The 13,398-nt window shown below is 46.8% G+C and overlaps 1 protein-coding gene across 1 annotated transcript in view; it reads left to right on the top strand.

The window, feature by feature from the left end:
• The first annotated feature begins 124 nt into the window (after nucleotides 1–124).
• dock1 (dedicator of cytokinesis 1) overlaps nucleotides 125–13,398 on the top strand; it is a 42,423-nt gene continuing 29,149 nt past the window's right edge. The window contains exons 1-25 of the mRNA XM_085904799.1: nucleotides 125–200; nucleotides 322–569; nucleotides 3,989–4,072; nucleotides 4,261–4,301; nucleotides 4,379–4,434; nucleotides 4,690–4,786; nucleotides 4,858–5,006; nucleotides 5,074–5,209; nucleotides 5,346–5,503; nucleotides 5,575–5,656; nucleotides 5,870–6,005; nucleotides 6,157–6,229; nucleotides 7,176–7,255; nucleotides 7,821–7,946; nucleotides 8,043–8,167; nucleotides 9,367–9,465; nucleotides 9,524–9,596; nucleotides 10,302–10,405; nucleotides 10,558–10,741; nucleotides 11,214–11,311; nucleotides 11,994–12,083; nucleotides 12,180–12,280; nucleotides 12,358–12,486; nucleotides 12,565–12,673; nucleotides 13,274–13,344. Coding sequence (XP_085760925.1) covers nucleotides 527–569; nucleotides 3,989–4,072; nucleotides 4,261–4,301; nucleotides 4,379–4,434; nucleotides 4,690–4,786; nucleotides 4,858–5,006; nucleotides 5,074–5,209; nucleotides 5,346–5,503; nucleotides 5,575–5,656; nucleotides 5,870–6,005; nucleotides 6,157–6,229; nucleotides 7,176–7,255; nucleotides 7,821–7,946; nucleotides 8,043–8,167; nucleotides 9,367–9,465; nucleotides 9,524–9,596; nucleotides 10,302–10,405; nucleotides 10,558–10,741; nucleotides 11,214–11,311; nucleotides 11,994–12,083; nucleotides 12,180–12,280; nucleotides 12,358–12,486; nucleotides 12,565–12,673; nucleotides 13,274–13,344 — 2,444 coding nt within the window. The 5' untranslated portion in view covers nucleotides 125–200; nucleotides 322–526. The remainder of the gene's footprint in view (nucleotides 201–321; nucleotides 570–3,988; nucleotides 4,073–4,260; nucleotides 4,302–4,378; nucleotides 4,435–4,689; nucleotides 4,787–4,857; nucleotides 5,007–5,073; nucleotides 5,210–5,345; nucleotides 5,504–5,574; nucleotides 5,657–5,869; nucleotides 6,006–6,156; nucleotides 6,230–7,175; nucleotides 7,256–7,820; nucleotides 7,947–8,042; nucleotides 8,168–9,366; nucleotides 9,466–9,523; nucleotides 9,597–10,301; nucleotides 10,406–10,557; nucleotides 10,742–11,213; nucleotides 11,312–11,993; nucleotides 12,084–12,179; nucleotides 12,281–12,357; nucleotides 12,487–12,564; nucleotides 12,674–13,273; nucleotides 13,345–13,398) is intronic.

The raw sequence follows: 13,398 nt of genomic DNA on the forward strand, positions 1-13,398 counted from the left end.
GCCAGAATGAAAACAGCGATTTTATTGGTCTGCTTTGCTACACATGCTGGCTCTCTAAAATGTGATTTCTTGATGAAGAAATATACTTATACATTACAACCTATAAATTATTGGGCCATCGGTTTGATTTAAAAAAGAAAATCAGGAATATTAAGTTTAGTTGAGTTTGTCCATGTTGCTCCACCTCCCGGATCGGTAACGTGAGTTCTGATTTGAGAATTTTGAAGAAATTTACTTTTTGTAATGTTATCACCAATAAATATTGTAGTGATATGTGATTATTGAGGCATAAAAATATAAAATTATTTTTTATTATTTTAGGATGCCTGCCAGGGGGAAAAAAAAGTTCCCGGGGTTCCCCCTGGTGGAGCCTCCGGTCAGCGGCGGGAGAAAAAAAAAAAAAAAAACATGGCTACCCAAGTAGCTGCTCAACTCTCGGTCGAAAAGTGAAGCAAAAGTCGGGCGTTTTGCGAGCGACAAGGTCTCGACTGGAGGCCTCGTGAAAACGGGGGAAGGAGGTTGGAGAATGTCTCGCTGGGTGCCCACCAAGAAGGAAAAGTACGGCGTTGGTAAGTACAAAGCAAAAGCGGCAACTCCATCGTTAGCGTCTGTTAGCTCTGAGATTGAGCAAGTTTGGGAAGCGAAGGGAAGCGAAGGGAAGGAGAAGCTGGACGCGGACGTCCCTCTCCGGCTTCTCCTTCGAGTCCAGAGAGTGTGGGTAAGTGATTTTTATTGATGAAAGTTGGCATTGTGTTTGAAAGAAAATGTTCCGAAGAAGAGTCTGTTTTCACGGGGTTGGGAAAACGCTGGGAATTGTTTCGAGGCGCGCCTAGGCTGCTGTTTCCTGTGCGACAGGACAGAACCAGAGGGGCCTCAATCTTCCTCGGCAACTTTTTACAAAGCATACTTTGGCTCATTTCTGTTTGATTTACTACTTCTTTTTTGTACTTTTACGGCCAGACTCAATTGTTCGACTTTGTTTCACCTCTCTGAACAGGTAGTAGTGGGAACAAGTCACTCCATTATTTGTTGACGAAAGCATCGCTACCAGGGATGTATCACCATTTATAATCATTTGCAATATCAATATGTTAAATTGTAGTTGTAGGTGTTGTGAACAGACAGAGCTGGATTTAATAATTTGACTGGAGGAGGCAATCACAATCTAGTGATGTCAATGTCACTGACACGGATACAAAATAATTGCTATGGAACATACCCTGTATAAAACATCAAACTGTTTCTGGAGCTTCGAAAACTGAGATGTAGTTGACGGTAATTACATATAAAGAAAACCAGACCAATTATTTTGGAAGTATTTGTAATTTCTGTTTGTTGTCAGCGATGAATCGGTGGTTGCGGTTGTCTGTGGGACTGACAACCCGAGACAGCGCTCATTTGGCACAGCCGCTGATACATTTAAGCGATGTTTTGGCTTTTTTTTTCTCTCTCTACCTCTGTAAGACCATAAATCACAAGCCCCCCTTCACTCAAGGCAAACAATCTCGGGTGCAGGAGGCTCCCAAATATGGTAGCAATTAAAACCTTACCGCGGAAATTTCAGCCATGCTTCTTAAATCATCAGCTCTGACCCGTTTCTCGTGACAAATGTGACGCTTGCCCTCGGCCGCGTCTCTCCATCCGTTTCAGGTCCAATAAATATGGCGACGCCGGCTCCGCTCGTCACTTTTCATTCGGGATACCGGTAATGAAAGGTTGGAGTGGTTTTGAAACCGTGGCATCCCTTCAAACTGATAAGCGGCCGGAAGATGCTGTGTCAGGTGCTCAAATCCTAACCGACTTGTTCTGTCCAGAGCGGTGACTGTTTTTGACAGGTGGTGTGTCAGAGGCTTAACTTTGGGGCGACTCAAGAGACCCGCAATTCTCCTTTGGACAAAAGCTGCGGAGGAACCCGCGCGACAGCGTATAACGCTCCCTCCGCCGCTCCCCTGTCGGTATTGATCCATACAGCGCAGGCATTGTCTGCCAAGGTGCCCCCGCCGCACTCCCTGACAGATGGTCCGATGGCGTGCCAAACGCAGTTCGGCGACGTCGACCGCCGTCATTACATAATTTAGATGGGCCTCGCAGAGCCGCCCGACTGTCAGCTTCCATTAGGCGGCTGCTTGCGTAAATGCCGGACCCCCCTCCCAGTTCACTGCAAGTTCGTTCAAAATATCATCACTAGGGAAGATAACATTTTTGCTACTTTTTGTTTGCAACATTCCCAGAAGTGCCAATGAAAATAACAAAAGACAACCAAAGCAAGATAGTGACACTGTTGAAAATATTGGTCACAGAGTTTGTTGAAAGGTTATCTAGGCGTGGACACCAAACGTACTCCACTTCAAGACAGTCTATCAGCGCTTGTTATTCTCTTTGAAAATTATTATTCGCACATCAACAGGCTCAGCATCGCTGGGGCAATTGGGGTCATAAATAATGTCAACGCCATCTTAAGTGCTTGTTATTTTTCATTTTTTTTCCATGTCCTTTCGTTCCAGGATTTCTGAAGGAGGTGTCAGTCACTGCAGACGTGAAATTGGCCCCTGTAACTCTTGGGCGCGGCTGCCATTTTGACCAAAAGGCCATTTGGTCTATTGATGTGCTCACACATGCACATTACATTTTGCAACAGATGAGTTGGATGACTGGAAAATGATTCTAGTGGTATGCACAAGGTCTTTGGTCCCTCCCCGATTGCACACGGCCATGGAGGAAATGTCGCTTGAGGTTTTGAAAACAACACAATGAATGGAGAGCTTCCAGTAATGGCAGAAGGAAATACAGCCAGAATTGTTAAATGCCCCATTTAAAAAAAAAAAAATCTTTGTTTGGAGTCTGCCAGAGAGTACATTTTTTTTTTTTTTTTTTTTAAAGATTTCAAAATGTATACCCATCCAAAGGTTTTCCACAAACATGACCCGAATTTTTTATTTATTTATTTTTTAATTTGCAAAGTCACGCTTTAACTTTCTGCCGTGTTTGAGCATCTTGCAGTGCAAACCTTAAAATAGTCATGCAACTCTTTCGCAGTGACTCATCCACTCCAAAACAATCACAGAGATGTCAAGTCAAGCCCGACCACTCTTAATCCGCATTGACTGCTTTTGTAAACGTCAGCGTTGAGCTCCACGTCGTTTGAGAAGCGTTTCTTTAAGTTCTGTCTTATGGGACATTTCAACTGGGCTTGAAAATAAACACGCTGGCATTTCCTGCCATTAGCGATTGCATAATCGAGCTTGTCCTGCTGTAAAGTGACCAAACGGCCTGACTGTTTTTGTTCCCAGGCCTCGGCCCACCTCGGTACCTTTTGTGTACTTGAAACACGCCGCACGCATTTCCTGTGGGTAGTGCAGGTCTTTGTTCGCGCGTCAGCACGAAGCTCTGGTGAATTCCGCGGCCCGGCTGGATTGTTTGAGCCCTTACAAAATCACCGGCGCCCATTTATTGATGTCAGCCTGTCACGCCAGGCTAATTGAAATGTGCTTCCAGTGCAAGTTATTGCTTCCACTCCAGGATGATCTGATTGACCTTTAAAAAAAAACAACAATTCTGCTTCATGTCGATGGTCATTTTTTAAGGCTAACCATTCCTTCCTCGTGCTTGGAGGTTACCGAGTGACAACTTGAATGTCTCCGGGGAAACCTAGCCAATATTTGGAAGAAATAAAAGAAATCACATTTGAGGTGAAGGATGTCATCCGTCTGCGGCAAGCATGTTAACGCGAGCGCCCGACACCTCGCCCTATTGTTTTAAGATGTCAGTCACGGCCCGTTGCGCTCAGACGTGACAAAAATCCAATTTTTATTGGACGCTATTAAAGTGGCCTGGAAGCAAACGGGACTTCTGCTTGCTTTCACACCGCCTACAGTGTTTTGGTCTTTCCCGCCGCCTGTCGATGAGGAAACCACCATCGGTGGCCTGCGTGGACGTTGTAAAGTCGCGCCGTTTCCTCCTGCTAAGAATTTCCTCCGGTCTCTTTCAGCCATCTACAATTACGATGCCCGCGGAGAGGAGGAGCTGTCGCTGCAGATTGGAGACACGGTGCACATTCTGGAGACGCACGAACGTAAGAATCCTCGCTAATCTACACTTTTGGGATCAATGCATCAAACCTGAATTTTTTTTTTAAAAAATTCAAAGAGTCGTTTGAAAACCAAAGGTGTCAAAACCCCCTCCTTAAAAATTCTCCCTGCAGCGCCTGTATTCTTTCCCATACCTACCCTGCATTTTCCCCGTGTGTATTTTTTCCCCCAGACTGGTTCAGAGGGCATAGGCTGAGGAGGAAATCCAGAAAGGTGAGCGTAACGCAGTCAAGTCGTTGACCGGAACGTGTTTTGCATCGACCCGTCTGACTCGTGTTCCGCTCCGGCAGGGCATCTTCCCCGCCTGCTACATCCACTTGAAAGAGGCCACCGTCGAGGGCAGCGGGTCAGTACTTGAACGCTGGCTTGCTGTGATTGCACAATAAAACCACTTAAAGACCTTTCAAATCAATTTAGGAGATTTGCTTCCAAAGACATTTTAGTACAGGTCGACGAGAACTGCCCAACGTGCATAGACTAAGAATTCTGTTGTCCATTTTTGTTGGATACTAATTTTATTGCAAATTTCGTTCTAGTTTTTCAGGCCATCGTTCGGACAATGTCTCGATTTGTGAGTAAGTTGTCGTATTTGGCGCCACAGGCAAAAGGAGACGGTCGTTCCCACCGAGCTGCCGCTGGTGCAGGAAGTCACCACCACGTTGCGGGAGTGGGCATCAATATGGCGCGACTTGTACGTGGTAAGTGGAGACATTCTTTCAAAATCTTGAAATCTCCGGACTGTCTTGACCGAAGTTTTCGGCAATTGCAGGGAGACAGACGCGAGATGTTCAACTCGGTCCGGGACATGATCTACGACCTGATCGAATGGCGTTCCCAAATCCTGTCGGGAACGCTGCCGCAGGACGAACTTTCTGAGCTCAAACAGAAAGTCACGTCCAAGATTGACTACGGCAACAAGTGAGGATTAAGTTTCCAAAAATGAAAGCAAGGGAGGCAGAAGATGTACATCTTCTCTTTTTTGCAGGTACTTGGATTTGGACCTGGTGGTTCGCGACAAGGACGGAAACATTCTGGACCCGGAGCTCACGAGCACCATCAGTCTGTTTCGAGCGCACGAAACGGCCTCCAAGCAAATCGAGGACCGCATCCAAGAGGAGAAGGTGAAAGCAAATCTTGGGCTTGAAAGCTCCAAGTATGATTTCCAAATCATTTTGACTTGAAACGACTCATGAGAAAGCCCAATGGAAGCCTGAAACGCAAATTTGAAAAGCAAGTCTCTCTTCCTTCTTCCTCCAGTCGCAGAAGCAGAATATCGACCTGAGCCGACAGGCCAAGTTCGCCTCCACGCCGGCCTTCGCCCTCTTCGTCACGCTCAAGAACGTGGTGTGCAAAATCGGAGAGGACGCCGAGGTGCTCATGTCGCTCTACGACCCGGTGGAGTCCAAGTTCATCAGGTGAGGCCCTCGAGTAGGACCTACTGCGCCCAGGCGTCGTGGCCTATTTACATATATTTTCTCTCTGGCAGCGAGAACTACCTGGTGAAGTGGTCCAGCTCGGGTCTGGTGAAGGACATCGACCAGCTTCACAACCTGCGTGCCGTCTTCACCGTGAGATGCTTTTTTAACTTCCAACCTCTTCCAAATAACAACATACATTTTTGTACTAATGGAATTGTGGCAAAGATATGTTCTTGTGCAATTCTTTGTTTTATGTTCAATTTGACTGTAATTTTGTTGTATGTGCTGCCATGTTTTTGCCCTGCTGAGTGACAAAGGCGATGTCGTTGCTTTAAAATGGGGAAAAAAATGATTCCTTTTCAGGATTTGGGCAGTGAAGACCTGAAGCGCGAGAAGATTAGCTTTGTGTGTCAAATCGTGCGAGTGGGCCGCATGGAACTGCGAGACAACAACACCAAGAAGCTGACGTCAGGTCTGAGGAGACCTTTTGGCGTGGCAGGTGAGGCCCGCTTTGAAAGAATGGATCAAAAAAGTTGGGGGGGGGTTAAAATCACTAATTAGCAAGTCTTCTTAGCCACTCTGAGACCATTTTGTGTGCGGCGCGAAGCTCCGAGAGCATTCCAATAATGCCCTTGTCGCCCTTCCCGCAGTCATGGACGTCACTGACATCATCACGGGCAAAACAGACGACGAAGACAAGCAGCACTTTATCCCGTTCCAGCCGTGAGCGCACAGCACCGTCGCCTCCCGTGTGATTGCGTTTCCCCCCAACAGTCCTTGACACCCGATTAGCGCGGCGGACCTTAAGAGAGGCGCGCGCTCCCTCCGTCCCCCCACTGACTCAATTAAGGCAATCTCATTAACAGGCTGCCACTCTGGCAGACAGGCAGAGTAACCTTTTGCTTAACGCCGTTTTCCGCATAATTGCAAACACTTCAACGGGGCCAACGGGTGACCCAGAATTTCATCCGTCCGCATAAATTACGCTCATTACTGCCCATCTCCAAGCGGGCGCGTGTTGAACGAAGAAAGCATCGGGAAAAAAATTGCACTTTGTACAATGCTACCTCCACCAGCTTGAATTCACCAAGCTCTTAATTCACTTCACTGATATTTATAGCACAATAGAAATTACCTACATTTATTTCAATCACATAGCACAAAAATGAAGTGAAATGACTTGATACCATTTATTTTCTCATCACAATCAAGGGTGATTAAGACCTGCACACAAAAAGGAATAGTCAGTAACATCCACACACAAAGCATCCACAATCTTTTTTTTTTTCTATTATTAGCATTTTTTAGTATCTGGTGATTGACATCATTCTCTTGATTGTCAATTATGCGGCGCCAGATTTGACCTCAGAGAACTCAACTACCGCATTTGCTTTGTCCGAAAGTCTCGATTCAACTTGCATTTGCCCATCACCATTACACTCGTTTTTCTCGGCGTCACCATCACATCTGCTGCAAAAACACGACGCCAAATAATAACGACATGATAATGAGCATATGAGGGTTTTTTTTGTTTTCATAGCTCAGGAAGTTTCCATCTGTGAAGAGCGACCGATGCCAACTGGTCGCCGTTCCCAAAACGATCACTTCTGCTTCACCGTTAACGAGTGGTGTTCGTGTCTCTGTTTTTATTGTTTTTCCCCTCACCCAGGGTGGCGGGCGAGAGCGACTTCCTGCAAACAGTCATCAACAAAGTCATCACGGCCAAAGAGGTCAACCACAAGGGCCAAGGTCAGCATGCTTAAGGGTCGCATACAATGTGTGAATGGAGCATCAGGATGGAGCGAAGCATTTGAAATCAGGCACAGGCCGATCAAATTTTCTATGCGGAGAAATCTCATCATGCTCAAAAGCAGCATCATTCTCTGTCAAGCACTGACGCTTTTCCTTGTACCGAAAATAACCTCCCATACGTCGTCTCCATGGCAGCAGAATTCCTCGGCTAATGAAGACATGCTGCTTTTCTGCTAAGATATAATAACAGATTTGACATGCAGGAAGGAAGAACATGCAAGGTGTCTCCTGGTTCTGTCAGCATCTTTCAAACACTCCCTGGATAAACGAAGCGCTCGGTGTGGCTCGCGTATCAAAAGGCTTCCGGCTAGTCTCCTAACAACATGAGGCCCATCAAAAGAAAAGGTTGAGGCAGTTTTGGATGGAAAAAAAAACACACACTCTAAAAAGCCCAAGATAGAGGAAAATAGACTCGTTAAATTTTCTCACTATTGGCATCAGGAAAAATGCAAAAACAGCAAAGTCAAAGCAAGACACACACTTTTTTCTTAAAAATCGCCAGGCCTGTGGGTCACCCTCAAACGGCTTCCCGGCGACATCCATCAAATCCGCAAAGACTTCCCTCACTTGGTGGATCGCTCCACAGCCGTGGCCCGCAAGATGGGTTTCCCCGAAATCATCATGCCAGGTTTGTGAGATGTCTTTCTCTCAATGTCGCTATGTTGTTGTCGTCCTTTTTCTGCCCACCATCACAACATCTCGTTTGTTGTCGCTTTCCGAAAAGGTGACGTGCGAAACGACATCTACCTGACCCTGGTCCAGGGAGACTTTGACAAAGGGAGCAAGACCACCCCCAAAAATGTGGAGGTCACCATGTCCGTGTACGACGAGGACGGCAAAAAACTGGAGGTACCACACCAAACACGCTATGGTCAGATAAAAAAATTATAGCTGCCCTAAATACTCCCAGTTCCATTTGGACTCATGGCTCCATCCAAAATTTGCATACAAGCACAAGATACTTTTTAATCATCGGCCAGGCCGTCTAATTAAGCTTCAGCGCCCTCTAGAGACTCCAGCCAGAGGCCGGCCTTTTTTTTTTTTCTTCTTTGCGCCGGATGTTTAATTATTGCCGACCCTTGCAGGGACGACGCCTCTTGTTCTGCGGAGGCTGTCGGCTAATAGGGAGCAGGGGAGCTGCGCAACGCAAACTGGGCCGAAGATTGTCTGCCGAACATCGTTTACTTTATTTGCCAGCTATCTCGAATAAGGGTGGAACCTCCAAAGTCAAAGCCACCGATGCAGTGATTTAGCGAAGAGGATACAAACACAAAAATGAAAAGGAGGATTGTTTTCAAATGTTCTAACTCAGAACAATAGTAGCCCTCTTTCTCCTCGCTGCCTCCATTATTCTTCATTTGTTTCGCCGCCTCTGGATTTTTATTTTTCGTCATCGTCCTCCTGTTGCCGGAAGGTTTTGTGATGCAGGCGAGCGACCGCTCATCATCCTGGCGTATTTACCGCCCCCCCCTACTGCCACCACCCCTCTTCATCACCTGTGGCTACAGTCCCTTTTTCCTTTTTGGCTGTCATGAAATTCCGCCGAATTATAAAGTGAGTTGTGTGCCCTCCGGTGGCGTTCAACCGGGCCCGGAGTAAACTGGGGGCCCCGTTATTCCTCATAATTGCCGCTTGTCAGAAGCCATTAGCAAAAGCGCAATAGCTCAGCGGCGGAGAGTCAGCTGGAAGACTCTTGGGCAGATTGCAAGGAAACAAAGCCATCCGCTGACAAGCCTCGTTGCTACGCCGGCTACTTTGCATATGCACGCCGACCACCTTAAATAATTAATTTCTCATTTAGCCAGCGAATCGGCAAGGCTTGTAGGAGATTTGCAGGCAGGTGCTTAAGCACGAGGATTGTAAAAGGCCTGCAGCCGGAGAGGCAGCGCAATTTGTGCAAAGTGCAAACTGCGGCAAGTCAGATCACGCTGGCTGTCAAGTCGGAATGAATAAATGTTTCCACCCGCCTTCCAAAGTGAGTCCAAATGGGCTCAGCAGTTCATAAAAAATGTTGAATAATGAACTTTTTGTCTATCTGTATGTTCCAGAATGTTATTTTTCCCGGCGCCGGAGACGACGGGATCAGCGAGTACAAGTCGGTCATCTACTACCAAGTCAAGCAGCCGCGGTGGTTTGAAACGATAAAGGTACTTTCTTGAGACTTACTCTACGATAGTCCCCGTTGTAACATTGCACTCATTGCAGGTGGCAATTCCCATCGAAGACGTCAACCGGAGCCACTTGCGCTTTACCTTTCGCCACCGCTCGTCGCAGGACTGTGAGTGTCGCTTCGTCTTCTCATCATCATAAGATTTCAATTTAATTCCCAAATCTTTTTTTCCTCCCTTCCCGAATACACCTTTATATGAATGCTGGCGGGCGCTACTCTACTTTAAAATCGGCAGCACAGCAACATAAATATAAATCTAAAGTGACAGCCCAAGTTAAAGTCAAACGGCAGCGCACCTTCCGCGCAAATGTAACTTTGATTGGGCCACAAAAGGAAACGCGGCCTGAAATGAACTCCTTCCCCTTGCACTTGGCTCCGCCGAATGCCATGCCTATTGCCTTTGCTCTCCCATGGCAGCCGGCCCAGCAATTATTCACGGCTAGGGGCAGACGGTACAGTGGGAATTTATGCAGATAGAATACGCACTACAGCAGTGATGAATCGAGCCTGCCCAGCGCGTAAATCCGCGCTTGTTGATCGGCGCTCGTGATGGATGCGGCCGTGACCTGAAGTCCCGCTTACACGACGCCCGCCGGTCCTCAAGCATTTTCAATCTCCCCGATATAATATTTGATCTGTAAGAAAATAGAAAATATAATCTTAAAAAATATTTTGTGTGCCACAGAGGAAGCGTAATGATTTAATATCAGTTAAGGGCAACTCACTACAAATTAATCTCTGCAAAAGATTTAAGAATGGGGGGAGCACCAAAACTGAAGATATTTGTCTGTTGCATTTTTCTTCCCCTCGCAGCAAAAGACAAATCGGAGAAGATCTTCGCCTTGTCTTTTGTGAAGCTGATGAGGTACGACGGGACCACCCTGAGGGACGGCGAGCACGATCTCACTGTCTACAAGGTACAAGAGCAAACCAGCCTCCCAAAATACACACAGAAAGGCTATTTTGTTGCAGAAGTGTCTTGTCGGCCGTCAAATTGAATGAAGATCAGGACGCGCGTATTTGAGCGCTCGCCTTCGAAAAGCTGGGTGACTTCTCGACATACTTGCAGGCGGAAGCCAAGCGCTTGGAGGACTCGTCCTTGTATTTGAACCTGCCCGCCACCAAGCTGGAACTGGAGGAGAAGGGCTACTCCAGCACGGGCAAGAGCACCCACAACCTGGGAAACTGCACCGTCAGCAAGGACTCCTTTCAGATCTCCACCTTGGTGTGCTCCACCAAGCTCACGCAGAATGGTGAGCAGTCTTGCCCGTCCAGTGATGATTTAAAAATCATAGGAGATTTCCCCCCCCCAATCCGGTCTTTCAACACATCAAAGCGTACACTAAAACACGCTTTTAAATTATTCCTTGTATTGCCGCCCCATTATGAACAATGGAGCCTGTTTTAAACGGAAGGTCATGACCTTTGAGGCTCTTTGCTTGCTTGCTCATTGAAAATGAACCATTGCAGCGAGTAAATATTCCCGTTAATGGGGAGTATTTTCCATTTCAATTGCACCGCGACAATGTTTTTTTTTTTTGTTTTTTTTTTTTTTGTTCGAGAGCCTTTTGTTGACATTAATGACTGCAAAAGCTGCTGCGCGCTTTTAATTTCAGCACTTCCTTTCGTTGCTTCTTAAATCAAACCTACCTTCCTTCCTTTTGGTAGCGCCTCACTGCATCTCTGTAATGCATTTTTTTTTCTCTCGTTTTTTTTCCCCCCCAGTGGACCTACTGGGCTTGCTGAAGTGGCGCTCCAACACCAGCCTTCTGCAGCAGAACCTCCGACAACTCATGAAGGTGGAAGGCGGCGAGGTGGTCAAGGTCAGTACTGGGTTTCGGGCTAGTTTTCCGTTTTACCTTCTTGGATTAGGATTTCAAATTAGTACTACAGATGGAGCACAAGAATAAACAGAGGTGTGAATGAGGAGTCATTGTTAATTAGGTTCCACAGAATATGTATGTGTGCGTGTGTGTGTGTGTGTGTGTGTGTGTGTGTGTGTGTGTGTGTGTGTGTGTGTGTGTGTGTGTGTGTGTGTGTGTGTGTGTGTGTGTGTGTGTGTGTGTGTGTGTGTGTGTGTGTGTGTGTGTGTGTGTGTGTGTGAGAGATGTGCAGACAGATTAGCGCCTTGCGTGTGTGAGCGTGTTTGGTGATGTTAGCGGCGCTTTCCCTATTAGTAAACAGATTCAGCAAGGCTGGCTGATACATCTCACTCGTCAGCCTCCGTATGACAAGTCAACGCGCCGGGCCCTGATGTTATTCATCATGTTTATGTGTCAACAGATGAACAGATGGTGTCTAAAAAAGAAAAAGAAAGGAGCACAGAAAGTTGGCTTTGTTTTGTTGCTTATGAGTCATCCAAGTGTGAATAAAAACATGGGGTTAGGGTGGTTCAAATCAGGTAAAAGCTTTCAAACTGGGAACTCGAGCAAGTGAGGATTTCAAGACAGGGTTAGCTTTTAAATTTGACTTTGAACACGTCGTGACGCATGGTGTGCTTTCCAGTTCCTTCAAGACACGCTGGACGCTCTCTTCAACATCATGATGGAGAACTCTGACAGCGACACCTTTGACACGCTCGTCTTTGACGCCTTGGTGAGTGAGCAACGAGACGAGTACGAACGTGAATGTTTTTTTTAATTGCCCAATTTGTTTGCTGCCTAAACGTGTTTTCTTTTCATCTTTGCTCAGGTGTTCATTATCGGTCTCATCGCCGACCGCAAATTCCAGCACTTCAACCCGGTCCTGGAGACGTACATCCGCAAGCACTTCAGCGCCACGCTGGCCTACACGTGAGTTGGTTCTGGTCACGAGAGAGTGACGCCGCGCTCCACGATGTACTGACGATGCCCCACGTGCGCTTGGGCAGGAAGCTGACCAAGGTTCTGAAGAACTACGTGGACAATGCCGAGAAGCTGACGGAGCAGCTGCTGAAGGCAATGAAGGCCCTGGAGTACATCTTCAAGTTCATCGTGCGCTCGAGGGTCCTCTTTAACCAGTACGGCATAACCGGGCCTCTCCTTTCATTCGTAAAATGTCACAAAAACTAACTGTTAGCTGTGCTTCCCCCCGGCAGACTTTATGAGAACAAAGGCGAAGCCGACTTCATGGAGTCTCTGAGGCACCTCTTCACCTCCTTCAGCAACATGATGAACAGCAACTCGGAGAATACGGGCATGGTGAAGGTACAGGCCATGCGTGAATGGAGTGACTTTTGGCGTTTGGATTCCGTCCGCTCACTATGCTGTTTCTTCATCCTTAGCCACGCTTTCTTGTACCTTGTGTCTTTTCTATGTGATCTTACTGTAAGGGACTGCATCTTTCATCAGCACACACTGTTTGTTTGTTTCTTCTGCCTCGGTGTTCTTTCCTCCTCTCAACCTTGACTGTCCTGTGAACTGCTGCTCCTCTTGGCTTTCTGCCTTTTAGCTGCTCCTCAAGGTATTTATCTCACCATCTATTTTGTGTGCGTGCGTTTCCATTTTGTCATCCTTGACCCTCACACTTGCACACCAAACCATGTCTGTGCTTTTAGAGAAAACAGTCTGCAGGTGGGAAGCACGTTCAAGCGCCTGCTGTGCGCAATATTTGCCTTACTGTCGCTAATTTGAAAAATGAACGTCGAGCAGGGGCTGCGAAAAGTCCATCACCTTGTCAGCGCAACTTTCAGCCTAGCTCTCTAAATTGAAAAAATATAATGAGGATCAGCTAAGATATTAATCTTTATTAGAAATTTCGGACGTGTAAAGGAGTGCTTGACTGAGAATTGTGCTTTTTGTGTTCAGGGTGCTGCCCTCAAGTACATTCCCACTATTGTCAATGACGTCAAGCTGGTGTTTGATCCAAAGGAACTCAGGTAAGAAACGTTGAAACTTTTGTCACCCCAAGTAGTCCATCTATTCAGTCGGCC

Source organism: Syngnathus leptorhynchus, chromosome 22 (genome assembly GCF_054491065.1).
Source record: "Syngnathus leptorhynchus isolate UIUO chromosome 22, UIUO_Slep, whole genome shotgun sequence".
NCBI classification, from domain to species: Eukaryota; Metazoa; Chordata; class Actinopteri; order Syngnathiformes; family Syngnathidae; genus Syngnathus; species Syngnathus leptorhynchus.